The 14,400-nt window shown below is 39.3% G+C and overlaps 1 protein-coding gene across 3 annotated transcripts in view; it reads right to left on the bottom strand.

The window, feature by feature from the left end:
• Nucleotides 1–13,386, bottom strand: part of TBC1D22B (TBC1 domain family member 22B) — a 275,367-nt gene extending 261,981 nt beyond the window's left edge. For all 3 annotated transcript variants that reach the window (XM_089677368.1, XM_089677369.1, XM_089677370.1), the window contains exons 1-2: nt 13,248–13,386; nt 13,052–13,096 (exon numbers count right to left, since the gene is read on the bottom strand). In XM_089677368.1, coding sequence (XP_089533494.1) covers nt 13,052–13,096; nt 13,248–13,300 — 98 coding nt within the window. In that variant the 5' untranslated portion in view covers nt 13,301–13,386. The remainder of the gene's footprint in view (nt 1–13,051; nt 13,097–13,247) is intronic.
• Nucleotides 13,387–14,400: the final 1,014 nt, after the last annotated feature.

Here is a 14,400-nt window from a genome sequence, read left to right as displayed (position 1 = left end):
TGGACAGTGTGATTCCAATGGACGGCCCGTCCGCTCTGAGGGGAGCTGAGATCAAAGAATGCTCCTGTCGACTTCAAATCACGTGGTGTCAGCGTACCAGCGTCCTGGGTGGTGTCACCATGGCAAACGAAGGCAGTGTCCGGCGTTGGCTTCAGCTGGGAGCATATGTGGGGTTACCAAGACGACATGTTTCGCGCAGTTGCGCTTTGTCAAGTCACTGGTAACCATGGCCGGCGGCCATTATATAGAAGACCATTAAAGGGAAGGCTGGCTGAGTGTAATTAGCAGGGGATGGGGTGTCAATCAGAGCGGACGGCTCGTCCTGAAGCAATGCTGAATACAAATTTAAAGGTACAGATTGAAAGTTATAAAAAATGATATGTATAAAAACAATAGCATTGGAAAGCATGATATACTTTCATCTTTAGTGAAATAAAGGTAATACAATAACAAAAAAAAAAAAAAACAAAAAAAAAAAACAAAAAAAAAAAAAAAAAAAAACACACACAAGTTAAAAATGACATCGCTGGTTCATGGAAGCTATGTCAAAAATTGCGTTTACAGTGAGGTAATTATGGGTATATGGGCAAAGAAGGGAGTAGGGAGAAGTGAATGCTAGGCATATGAAAATGACTGTATCAAAGGTATATGAAAATGACTGTATAAAAAGGTATGACTAAAAGGAATATAATAAAATCAATCCTGGTATCAAATTAGGTAGCTCATATGTTCATAATTAAATAAATATAATAGATGCGTAATAACATGTATTCGTAATTGAGTGCACAGAATATATACATGGTGACAGTGCAGATTAAAAAACAAGGATTAAAAGAAGACAATACTGTATGTAATAAAAAAAAAAAAAAAAAAAAAAAAAAAAAAAAAAAAACACACTGGAGGATCCTAGTTCCGGGGACTAGAAGTCAAACTTGTTAAATAATGCTATGGATTTCAAGATCCTCATTGAGACCATTGGGGGTCATAGAACCTAATTTGTAGATCCAGAACGTCTCTCTCTTACACAAACGGGCTAGTCTTTCATTGTCAGTAAATGTACCCTTTGGAATATGTTCGATTGCTAAGACCTCAAGAAGACTGAAATTATTTTGATGGGATTGCAAAAAGTGCCTAGGGACACTATGCTTATCGCATCCATCTCTTATAAGTCTTCTGTGCTCCCCTATGCGTTTGCGTAGAGGGCGTGTGGTTCGGCCTACATATAGGAGCTTACACGGGCATGTGAGAACGTATATGACGTGGTCAGTTGCACACGTTATAAACTGACGAATGTGGTAGCTGTTGCCCTGGGAGTCCAAAAACTGTGATCTACCATGGGTGATGGACTGACAGGTGAGACAACCTCTTTTGTTGCATCTGTAGATACCAATTCTGTCGTCAAATGTAGGAAGGGGGCCGTTGTCTATGTAGGTGGACAGTGACATTTTGCTTGGGGCTAGAATGTTTTTCAAACAACGGGCTCTCTTGAAAGTTACTTGTGGGGCGCGTGGGAGATTAGGCGCTAATCTAGGATCTAATTGTAAAATGTGCCAGTGTTTGCGAATGATGTTTGTAATATCACGATGTGATGTGTTGAAACCAGTGATGAACCTAACCGAGTTAGACTGGTCACGGGCCTGAGTGTATGTTCGGTCTATCAATACGCTATGTTGGTATCATCTAGAAGATGATAGAATATTAGTCCAGATGCTAGAGGATCTATGGATGGAAAGCCATCCTTCTAACATGCAAACACCTAAGATTTCCTTAGACCCAGATATCATTCACACCAGTTTTAAATCCAAATCCAGTTTCTTTCCAGTACAGTCCAAGGGACCATACATTGAGACCTTCTACCAGGCAGCTTATAAAGATCTTCTCAGCTTGTGCAATAAGCCACCTATCAGTTATAACATGAGCAATTCCGAAGCACAAGCCCTAAAAGACTTAGAGAACAATAAAAACATTGTCATCAAGCAAGCTGATAAAGGAGGAAGTCTTGTTGTACAACACACCAGTGATTACATCAATGAGTCCATTCGTCTCCTTTCCGATATCGATACATATCAGTTACTAAAGGCAGATCCCTTACCAGAATATCAAATAGCCCTCAAATTACTCATTGACAAAGCCTATAATGATAGCGTAATTAATAAGAGAGAAAAGTCTTTTCTCCTTCCCCCTATTTGTAGTACCCCATATTTTTATCATTTGCCAAAAATACACAAATCTACTACACATCCCCCTGGCCGTCCTATTATTGCAAGCACCAATAGTTTCACTAATGGCCTTTCTAAATACATCGACCATTTTCTCCAACCATTAGTTGTACAATTGCCGTCATACATCAGAGACTCCAGTCATGTGATAGAAATCCTCAGCCATTATCAGTGGAAACATGGGTATCATTGGGCATCACTTGATGTAACTTCCTTATACACATCAATCCCCCACCACATAGGCCTACAGGCTCTTCAATATTTCTTATCTTCTGAAAGTTCTATCAACTCCACCCAAGCCAAATTTATTATTGAATGTACAGAATTTTGCCTTACCCATAATTATTTTACATTCCTTGACCAATTTTACTTGCAAACTAAAGGGACTGCGATGGGAGCGAATTTCGCCCCTTGTTACGCCAATCTCACAATGGGCTTTTGGGAGAAACAATATATACAAATAAACAACCCCTTTGCCAAATATATCATTTTTTTTGGGCGCTATATTGATGACATTTTATTAATCTGGGATGGTGATTTGAACGAATTTTTATCTTTCGTCGCATATTGCAATTCAAACTACCTTGGACTTTCTTTTACTCATGTTTTTAACTCTCAAGATATAATCTTTTTAGACTTGGTTTTGTCAGTCACAGATAATGAAATTTGTAGTACAAATTACACCAAACCCACTAGTGGGAACCCATATCTACACTATTCTAGCTGTCACCATCCAGCCTGGAAAAATAATATTCCCAGTGGCCAATTCCAAAGACTAAGGAAGAACTGTTCAAAATTATGTGATTACCAAGAACAAGGTTCTCTCCTTTCAAAAAAGTTTTCTGAGAAAGGCTATCCCCCTTCCCTTATAAAAAACGCATATACCAAACATAGCGTATTGATAGACCGAACATACACTCAGGCCCGTGACCAGTCTAACTCGGTTAGGTTCATCACTGGTTTCAACACATCACATCGTGATATTACAAACATCATTCGCAAACACTGGCACATTTTACAATTAGATCCTAGATTAGCGCCTAATCTCCCACGCGCCCCACAAGTAACTTTCAAGAGAGCCCGTTGTTTGAAAAACATTCTAGCCCCAAGCAAAATGTCACTGTCCACCTACATAGACAACGGCCCCCTTCCTACATTTGACGACAGAATTGGTATCTACAGATGCAACAAAAGAGGTTGTCTCACCTGTCAGTCCATCACCCATGGTAGATCACAGTTTTTGGACTCCCAGGGCAACAGCTACCACATTCGTCAGTTTATAACGTGTGCAACTGACCACGTCATATACGTTCTCACATGCCCGTGTAAGCTCCTATATGTAGGCCGAACCACACGCCCTCTACGCAAACGCATAGGGGAGCACAGAAGACTTATAAGAGATGGATGCGATAAGCATAGTGTCCCTAGGCACTTTTTGCAATCCCATCAAAATAATTTCAGTCTTCTTGAGGTCTTAGCAATCGAACATATTCCAAAGGGTACATTTACTGACAATGAAAGACTAGCCCGTTTGTGTAAGAGAGAGACGTTCTGGATCTACAAATTAGGTTCTATGACCCCCAATGGTCTCAATGAGGATCTTGAAATCCATAGCATTATTTAACAAGTTTGACTTCTAGTCCCCGGAACTAGGATCCTCCAGTGTGTTTTTTTTTTTTTTTTTTTTTTTTTTTTTATTACATACAGTATTGTCTTCTTTTAATCCTTGTTTTTTAATCTGCACTGTCACCATGTATATATTCTGTGCACTCAATTACGAATACATGTTATTACGCATCTATTATATTTATTTAATTATGAACATATGAGCTACCTAATTTGATACCAGGATTGATTTTATTATATTCCTTTTAGTCATACCTTTTTATACAGTCATTTTCATATACCTTTGATACAGTCATTTTCATATGCCTAGCATTCACTTCTCCCTACTCCCTTCTTTGCCCATATACCCATAATTACCTCACTGTAAACGCAATTTTTGACATAGCTTCCATGAACCAGCGATGTCATTTTTAACTTGTGTGTGTTTTTTTTTTTTTTTTTTTTTTTTGTTTTTTTTTTTTGTTTTTTTTTTTTTTTTTTGTTATTGTATTACCTTTATTTCACTAAAGATGAAAGTATATCATGCTTTCCAATGCTATTGTTTTTATACATATCATTTTTTATAACTTTCAATCTGTACCTTTAAATTTGTATTCAGCATTGCTTCAGGACGAGCCGTCCGCTCTGATTGACACCCCATCCCCTGCTAATTACACTCAGCCAGCCTTCCCTTTAATGGTCTTCTATATAATGGCCGCCGGCCATGGTTACCAGTGACTTGACAAAGCGCAACTGCGCGAAACATGTCGTCTTGGTAACCCCACATATGCTCCCAGCTGAAGCCAACGCCGGACACTGCCTTCGTTTGCCATGGTGACACCACCCAGGACGCTGGTACGCTGACACCACGTGATTTGAAGTCGACAGGAGCATTCTTTGATCTCAGCTCCCCTCAGAGCGGACGGGCCGTCCATTGGAATCACACTGTCCACTTCAGGCTGGTTAATTTTATTATACTTGCTACTTTATCTCACCCAATAAAGATGCACCTTCACTAAGGTGCTTGTCTGAGAGCATTTTCCACAGCGCCTTTTTTTCCAGTTCTCTTTATAATGAGTTTGATGTTAACATTCAGAGACATGACACAGGGACACACAACACCACAATGGAGGGGGTCTGCTGGAAAAATAAGCTGCAACATAAAAGTACTGTTATCCCCTGTGGGCTTACACTAAAGGGAGGGAGTGTCAGCATGTACGTTGTACTATTCAGAGTTTGAAAAAAACAATAAATAATCAGGACCTCAGAGTAATTGAGATAAAAAGGGAAAACAGACCAGAGGAAAGATTTGTTGCCTGTAGTAGCACTTGGGAAGCGCTGGCTTTACGTTTTTTTTGTGAGTAGGTGGAGCCTGATGAAGATTCTGAGAGACTAATCTGCCCACGGCCGTCAGCTGTCAATCAACATCAAGGCAGACCTGTTGGGGAAACTCGTCTCAGAGTTCCCCATCAGTCTTCACCCACGCAAAAACAAAATTCCTTTTCTATAAGCTTGTCTGTGTGACAGGCACAGTGGCCAGGCAGAAAGATTCATGTTACTGAGCTGCAGTGCAAAAGATGTTTATTGTGTGCCCAGTAAAATCACATCCCCCTGACGAAGCCACGAGACCCGGTGGCGCAACGTATAGGGGAGGGGCTCTGACGTCACCCGAACATAGACGGCGAGTATAGGCTGTGTGCGGCAGACACACAGAGGATATTTATAAGCTTGTTATACATTTTAAAAATGTGAGTGCACACTTTTACTTGGCACACAATAAACATCTTTTTAAAGGATAAGGCACTATATTTTATTTCTCTTATATATACACATCTGTTACTAAAACGATGAGAAAACGGAGGGATGGAGGAGTCATCCTATAGCATAAGGAGGGAGAGATCCTTGTAGCCATACCTGCAAAAGAGGATTGGATCATCTGGGAGACTTCAGGAGATATCCATTGCCCAGCAGTACTTCAAGGCATAGAGGTTGCAAAACATCTTAATACATTTAAAGACGCAAAGTTATGTTTGCCTATATGTATTAGACTTTCATGGAGGTGAGCGCTTAGCACTATTATAATCTGAAGGAGTTCACAAAGATTGTAGACATTATTTGGATCATCTTTACTTGGACTTTCACCATTTATTTGACATTTCTAATTTGGATTGGCACTTGTATTATATTTATTCAATTCACGTTATAATATTTTTTACAAGGCACACAGGGTATTATACACAGAATTGATGATTTAATTATGGTTATATAGTATTGCATATTGATTGATATGGTAATATAATTTTGGAGCGCGGCATTTTATGATTTTATTATTTTTTGGTTGATTAACACGATTATGAGGATATGTATTGATGCCAGCGATCCACAATAAGAGTAAGAAGTAATTTATTTATTTATCTTTTGTGACTCACAAGTAACATTCACTCGCTGAATGTGTTAAATTTCCAAAATATGCAGTAATTACTGCAATAAAACTGTGCAGTAAGTTATCGCAAACTCATTCAAAGGGTTCCATCTTCTGTGCTGTGCGGTCTGCCAGCCCCCTGAGCAGAATATCCAGCTACCACCTGGACCAGCTTGTACTTCCCTGCCCATTTTATTCAACGACTTTGACAGTTATCACCTTAGGCATGCCTTTAAAGTGGTTGTAAAGCCTGAAGAATTTTTTACCTTCATGCATTCTATACATGAAGGTAAAAAAAAAACCTTCTGTGTGTTGCTGCCCCCACAGCCTAATACTTACCTGAGACCCCTCTCGATCCAGCATTGTACATGGGGAGCCTCTCTTCTCTCCTGTGCCTCTCTTCTCATTGGCTGAGACACAGCAGGGGGAGCCACTGGCTCTCACTGCTGTCAAACACAGCTAGTCAGGAGAGAGCAAGGGGAAGGGCTGAGCCATGCCGTGTGTCTCGACACAGAACTGGCTCAGGAGCGAACACATACCAGTGCCCCCATAATACGCACTGGGCAGGGGAGAGGACCCAGAAACTCCAGCAGGAGACCCAAGAAGAGGAGAATAAGTATGACATGTTTGCTTGTTTTTTACTTAGATGCTTTAACCCTTTTGCTACCAGGTCCATACATCATACGGACCTGACAGCCGGGGGGTTCTATACAACATCCAGTGGCTGTAGCCACCAGGATTTTGTATAAAATGGACAGGCAGATTCCTGTCATATGGAGGGAGTTGGGCGGCTGAACTGCCGCCAATCGCTTCCAAAGCCCCAGCTACCAGTCCCTGGTGTCCCGTGTGATTTAAAGAAAAAAAAAAAAGGGTCAATTAAAATTTTTTACTTATTTTTTATTATATGGTAAAGTAAAACTTAAAATTGCAGAAAATAAATAAGGTTACACCCTCACAATAACATCCCCCCCCCAAAAAAAAAAAAAAAATTTTTGAGGACCCCCCCACACCCACATGTACGCTAGTACAAACATGCGTATATGTGAGGGGGCCTACACGTGAAAACAACGATGGAGATACAGGTTACATATTGCTGCACAATAAATCTAGCAGAAGACCTCCTCCATAAAGCTAAAGCTAAACTGATAACCTATAGGGGCTTTTGAAGCGTCACCTATAGAAAATATAAGGTACTGAAGTTTGTTGACATTTTATAGGTGAACACAAATTTAAAGTTTGGCATGTTGGGTATCTATTTACTCTGTGCAACCTCATATTTTATATTTCACTAAAAATGTGTGCAAATTATTGCACTTGTTTGCCTCAAAATTTGCTTCAGTGTGTTTTTTACTGAAATTTTTTGATTCTTTGACCTTTGCAGTAATCTCGTGTAACATAAAAAATTGGAACTACCACTATTTTATTCTCTGGGGTGTCTGCCTTCAGAAAATATATGTTTGGGGGTTTTTGTGTAATCTTCAGGCCTAAAATTATTTTTTACACACGTGTGCAAAAAAAGGAAAACCGGCTCTGGCAGCGAAAGGGTTAATATCACTTTAAAAAGTATAACTAAAGCCAAAAAATTTTGTTTTTGTTTTAGATAAATAGATAGAATAGTAAGAGATTAGAATGCATGATAGTTTTTATTGCTGTCTGTGCCCCTATTAGGAGACTCGCTCTCTTGTTCCCATTTACCATGATCAATGAAAGTGAAAGTAAAAGAAAATCCCAAATTTTGGGTTGTCCCCAGAAAAGTAATAGAGGGGAAATCTTCCAATGAGGACACTAGTTCTGGTGACCTGGGTTAACTTGCAGGTATTTCCATGCACTTTTTGGCTATGGGACAGGAAGTGAAGGGAAATATCCGCAATAGCCAAAAAAAAAAAAAAAAACAAATTTAACAGGGGTTATAACCTCCCCTTGCCCTATCCAAAATGGGAAAAAAATTGCATATACTTCTTCTTAAAGGCAACACTGTCCTTGACCTAGAGAAGGTTTTACCCCCTTCATGACCATTGAATGAGTTTGCTATGCCACACTGCGCTACCTTACTTGGCAATTGGCATTGGCGGTTATGAAGCAATGTGCCCAAATTAAATTTATATCACCTGTTCCTCACAAACAGAGTTTTCTGATGGTGGCATTTGATTTATTATATAAATGAAAAAAAGACTGAAAATTTAGAAAAAAAAACTGTATTTTCCACTTTGTTATAAAACATATCCAATAAAAAAAAATCCAATTTCTTCATAAATGTATGCCAAAATGTATTCTGCTACATGTCTTTGGTAAAAAAAAGTGTGTGTGTGTGTGTACAAATACCCCCAAATGACCCATTTTTGGAAAGTATACAGTCTGAGGTATTTAGTAATAGGTATGGCGAGTATTTTGAAGTTGTTTTTTTTTTTTGTGTAAAGTTTTTGGAAAATGAAGAAATTAAATACATTTTCCCATTTTTAAATTTTTTAATTTTTCTTTTTATATACATACTGGCACCAATGCAATACAGCATCATTATATGACCGGTGTGACGGTGATCAGGTATACCGACTGGTGACAGTTTTAAAAAAATTATTATTTTTAAACGCTTCCCAACCGCCCTACAGCAGAACTTCTGCTACAGGGTGGAAGGGCTGCTCAAACTCACGTACAGTGGGGATCGAAAGTTTGGGTACCCCAGCTAAAAATTTGTATTAATGTGCATAAAGAAGCCAAGGAAAGATGGAAAAATCTCCAAAAGGCATCAAATTACAGATTAGACATTCTTATAATATGTCAACAAAAGTTAGATTTTATTTCCATCATTTACACTTTCAAAATAACAGAAAACAAAAAAATGGTGTCTGCAAAAGTTTGGGCACCCTGCAGAATTTATAGCATGCACTGCCCCCTTTGCCAAGCTGAGACCTGCCAGTGTCATAGATTGTTCTCAATCATCGTCTGGGAAGACCAGGTGATGTCAATCTCAAAAGGTTTTAAATGCCCAGACTCATCTGACCTTGCCCCAACAATCAGCACCATGGGTTCTTCTAAGCAGTTGTCTAGAAAACTGAAACTGAAAATAGTCGACGCTCACAAAGCTGGAGAAGGCTATAAGAAGATAGCAAAGCGTTTTCAGATGTCAATATCCTCTGTTCGGAATGTAATTAAGAAATGGCAGTCATCAGGAACAGTGGAAGTTAAAGAGAGATCTGGAAGACCAAGAAAAATATCAGACAGAACAGCTCGCAGGATTGTGAGAAAAACAATTCAAAACCCACGTTTGACTGCACGATCCCTCCAAAAAGATCTGGCAGACACTGGAGTTGTGGTACACTATTCCACTATAAAGAGATACTTGTACAAATATGGTCTTCATGGAAGAGTCATCAGAAGAAAACCTCTTCTACGTCCTCACCACAAAAATCATCGTTTGAACTTTGCAAATGAACATATAGACAAACCTGATGCATTTTGAAAACAAGTTCTGTGGACCGATGAGGTTAAAATTGAACTTTTTGGCCGGAATGAGCAAAGGTACGTTTGGGGAAGAAGGGGCACAGAATTTAATGAAAAGAACCTCTGTCCAACTGTTAAGCATGGGGTTGGATCAATCATGCTTTGGGGTTGTGTTGCAGCCTGTGGCACAGGGAACATCTCACGAGTAGAAGGAAAAATGGATTCAATAAAATTTCAGCAAATTTTGGATGGTAACATGATGCCATCTGTGAAAAAGCTGAAGATAAAGACAGGATGGCTTCTACAAATGGATAATGATCCTAAACACACCTCAAATTCCACGGGTGATTACATCAAGAGGCGTAAACTGAAGGTTTTGCCATGGCCTTCACAATCTCCTGACCTCAACATAATTGAAAATCTATGGATAGACCTTAAAAGAGCAGTGCGTGACAGACATCCCAGAAATCTCAAAGAACTGGAAGACTTTTGTAAGGAAGAATGGGCAAAGATACCTCAAACAAGAATTGAAAGACTCTTGGCTGCCTACAAAAAGCGTTTACAAGCTGTGATACTTGCCAAAGGGGGCAGTACAAGATATTAACTCTGCAGGGTGCCCAAACTTTTGCAGACACCATTTTTTTGTTTTCTGTTATTTTGAAAGTGTAAATGATGGAAATAAAATCTAACTTTTGTTGACATATTATAAGAATGTCTAATCTGTAATTTGATGCCTTTTGGAGATTTTTCCATCTTTCCTTGGCTTCTTTATGCACATTAATACAAATTTTTAGCTGGGGTGCCCAAACTTTCGATCCCCACTGTATATATACACATGTGACTTGCATTTCCGGGTAGGGGATGCGTACGCCGCCGTACCCGCACCGCCATTGACAGCTACAGCTGTCAATCACCGGGTCCAGGTCAGAGTTTCCCTGCCAGCACCAGGCGATCGCCCAGGAACTGACGGGGGAGAGGTCTGTATGTAAACAATACTGATCTCTTCCCTGTCAGCTCTGCATAGCAGTGCAATACAAAACAGCATGCCTCCCTAGTAGACCACAGCACACAGGGGAAAAAAAAAACAAAAAAAAAAAAAACACACAGTTAACCCTTTGATCACCCCAGATGTTAACCCCTGCCCATTGTCATTAGTACAGTGTCAGTGTTTTTTATTAACAAATTCCAGTATGTATTTGTAGACGCTATAACTTTCATGTAAACCTATTAATTTACACAAATTGTAATTTTTTTTTTTGCACACGTTGCAGAAAACACATTTTGGCCTAACTTTATTATTATACAGGATTTATATAGCGCCAACTGTTTGCTTAGCGCTTTACAATATAAAAGGGAGACAATACAGCAACAATACAGTTCAATACAAGAGGGATAGGAGGGCCCTGCTCCTTGGAGCTGAAATTTATGACGAAATTTGATTTTGTACATTTTTTACTGGATATGTTTTATAGCAAAAAGTCAAAAATAGTGGTGCACCAAAATGAAAATTCTGTTGCCGAAATCAATACCGAAAACCCAGAAAGCATGTGGCCGAAAACCGAACCGAAACTGAAATGTCTGCGTATGTGGGGAGGCTAATTTTTTGTTGTCATTTTTTCTACTTTCATGTATATTTTTTTTTTCAACTTATGATTTTATTACTATCACATAGGGGACCAGTAGTCCCTTATGTGATAGCATACAGGTAACAGGTCCTCTTTGTAGGGGGTGGGGGGGGGGGGGCAATGTATACAGTGAAAGGAGCAGTATATACAGAGAGGCTCCCTCACTGGCTGTCACTCTATGCCAGTGCAGATTTTTACTGCAATTGCTGGCTTTTTTTTCTGCACTATAGCTCACAGAATTAGCTGTCACTTTCCCCAGAGCTATAAGAAACTTTGTTTCTTTTATCTCGGGAAAGACACTAAAAGAAAATATTGTTTCTTTTAACTCATGAAATTAACTAAAAGGAAACTTTGTTTCTTTTAGCTGGGGGGAAAATTAACAGCTGATTCGGTGAGCTATAGTGAAGAAAAAAAAAGCCAATAATTACATTTAAAAATATTATTGTTGTTTTTTTTTTTCAAAATTGAAGGTCTTTTTTGTTTATAATGCAAAAAATTAAAAAACACAGAGGCAATCAAATACCACCAAAAGAAAGCTCCATTTGTGGGGGAAAAAAGGACATACATTTCATTTGGGTACAGCGTTGCATGACCGTGCAATTGTCAGTATCACTATAGTGACACTGTACTACTTTGGGGGTTCAGGGATTTTTTTTTCTAAACGGTTATGGTTTACAACAGTGATGTTCACTGTCATAAGTAACAGTTTTAGCTGTCATGAATAGGGTAACATTCATGACAGCTTAGCTGCTGTTAAGCTAATCTCAAGGTACAGGTAGTCAGATACCATGTAACAGCTGTGAGCCAATCACATCTTCACAACACTAAGCAAGCAGTGATGAATGGTAACCATTCATGACTGTTTTATTTACACTGTAATCAGGTGATCGCTATGACTAATGATCACAATACCCTGGCTGCTCATAGCGGCCAGGTACTGGTAAGAGTGATCCACAGTGTCCGGTGGATACAGGAACGGCATGTTGTGCGCCCCTGTACCTGCCACATAATCATAGTTGACAGGTGGTTAAACCCTTCATTTTAACAGTTTCCTATAACAGTTCGTGCTTGTTCACACCATGCCTGCACTAGAATCGCACAGGAACACGCTGTGCGTTCCTGAGCAATTGAACCCGCATGCAAAACTCACTACTTTTGTGGTTTGCAGCAGGTGTCAACAATAAAATGTAATGACAACCCAAACACAGGTTACAGTGCTTTTTAAATAGTGCATGCACTACTTTTAGCACAGTGCGATTTGAGCCAACTCAAAATGATTGGGCTAGACAAACCGTACAGAGCCATATGTGAATCGCACAGCATATTCCTGTGCATTTTTGACCTGGTGTGAACCAGCCCTTACATTCAAGGCATGTTGTGAATGAGAACTGTCACAGTAGCTTGTAAATTCAACAGAACTGTCAAGCTATCAAATGGATGGTGTCATAACTGATCACCTGTGCAGAACCATGGCAACTGCAGACCAATTCTTAACTGCAAAGAATAGAGGATTTAGTTCCATTTCAATGTATTTTGTAGATATTTCAACTGAGAATCATGCTTTGCTATGTGCTCACTGAGACAAGTGAAATGTGTGGGGCTTTTAGTTACCCAGACATATGAGAAAAGCACACTGGGTCTTGTAGATGCACACAGACAAGAGTGTTCACAACACTTACACGTTTGTATCAATTCTAGGAAATCAGATGGAACGACCAGAAAAGAGAAACAAAAAACCTTACCTCTTATCTAGTGGTGGTTGCTGGGCACCATATACAGGCAGTATACTGAAAAAAAAGATAAATACAGATAAACAAGACACTCAGAACCTCTTTTGGGGTCATAAATATTCGAAGCCAACAAGACAGAAGACTAGAACAGCGAAACAGTTACTGCTTGGCTGACATTTACACGACACACAGTTCACTGTGAACGAACCTTCCCGGTACTTTGGAACTTCTCTTCCAGAACTGCCGCCTATTCTCTGACATCCCGTTGGCCTTGTCAAATCCCACCTGCTAAGAACACTCAACCACTTCCACCATGACAGGCAACCAAGTATACAGCAGAAAGAGTGGAACCCGGAAAACACGGGACCAGAATAATTTTTGGTTGAGCTCCCTCTGCTGGTGCCTGTTAGCATTTGACGTCCGACTGCTAATGTAAAGTAGAAGAGATGGGCGAGTTTACAGCACACACGGCTGTCCCAGCAAACTGTCAGAAGTCAGCTTTCAAACTTTCGATTGAGTGCTGGCTGGCTGGCGTGACGGTACATTTTCTAAGACAGATATAGGTATGTCCTGATAAGTGGGTGAATTATTATTTGAAACTTTGACTTTCACGTGTGGGGACATACTAAAGGCACTGAAAGAACGGAATGCCCTAGACTTTAAAGCAGAGCTCCACCCAAAAGGGGAAGTTCTGCTTTAAGCCTTTGTCCCCCGCTCCCCATTAACCACTTCAAATCTGGACACTTTCACCCCCTTCCTGTCCGGGCCAATTTTCAGCTTTCAGTGCTATCACACTTTGACAATTGCGCGGTCATGCACCACTGTACCTATATGAATTTTTTAGCATTTTTTTGAGACAGATAAAACTTTATTTTGGTGATATTTATTCACCACTGGGATTTTTATTTTTTTGCTGTATAAATGAAAAAGTCCAGACATTTTGAAAAAATTGTGTTTTTCTTATAAAATTTTGCAAATAAATAATCTTTCTTCATAAATCGTGGCCAAAATGTATTCAGCTATCTTTTTAGTAAAAAAAAAAATAACCCAAATTAGTTTATAACCAAACATTATAATTTTTAAAAAATCTGTTTACATTTTTATTTTTTTTTTTATATTATTATTTATGTGTTTTTTTTATATACTGTCACCCTAGCAGTACAATGTCACCATAGTGACACTGTACTACTTGTGGGGGGTGATGAAGATTTTTTTTTTTACACTGATTGCTTTTACACCCATAAAGGCTCTAAAAGCAATAATTTCTCCTTCTCTATGGCTGCATTCTTGCAGCCATTGAGAAATACTGTGTGAGCTGTGATTAGTCACAGCTTGTCACAGTAGAAGGCTGTTGTGAATAG

The sequence above is a fragment of the Staurois parvus genome, unplaced genomic scaffold (assembly GCF_062004578.1).
Source record: "Staurois parvus isolate SC_StPar_1 unplaced genomic scaffold, SC_StPar_1.0 ptg000185l, whole genome shotgun sequence".
Classification (NCBI taxonomy): Eukaryota; Metazoa; Chordata; class Amphibia; order Anura; family Ranidae; genus Staurois; species Staurois parvus.
Note: the sequence above shows the minus strand (reverse complement) of the source record. Positions and strands in the feature narration are given on the sequence as shown.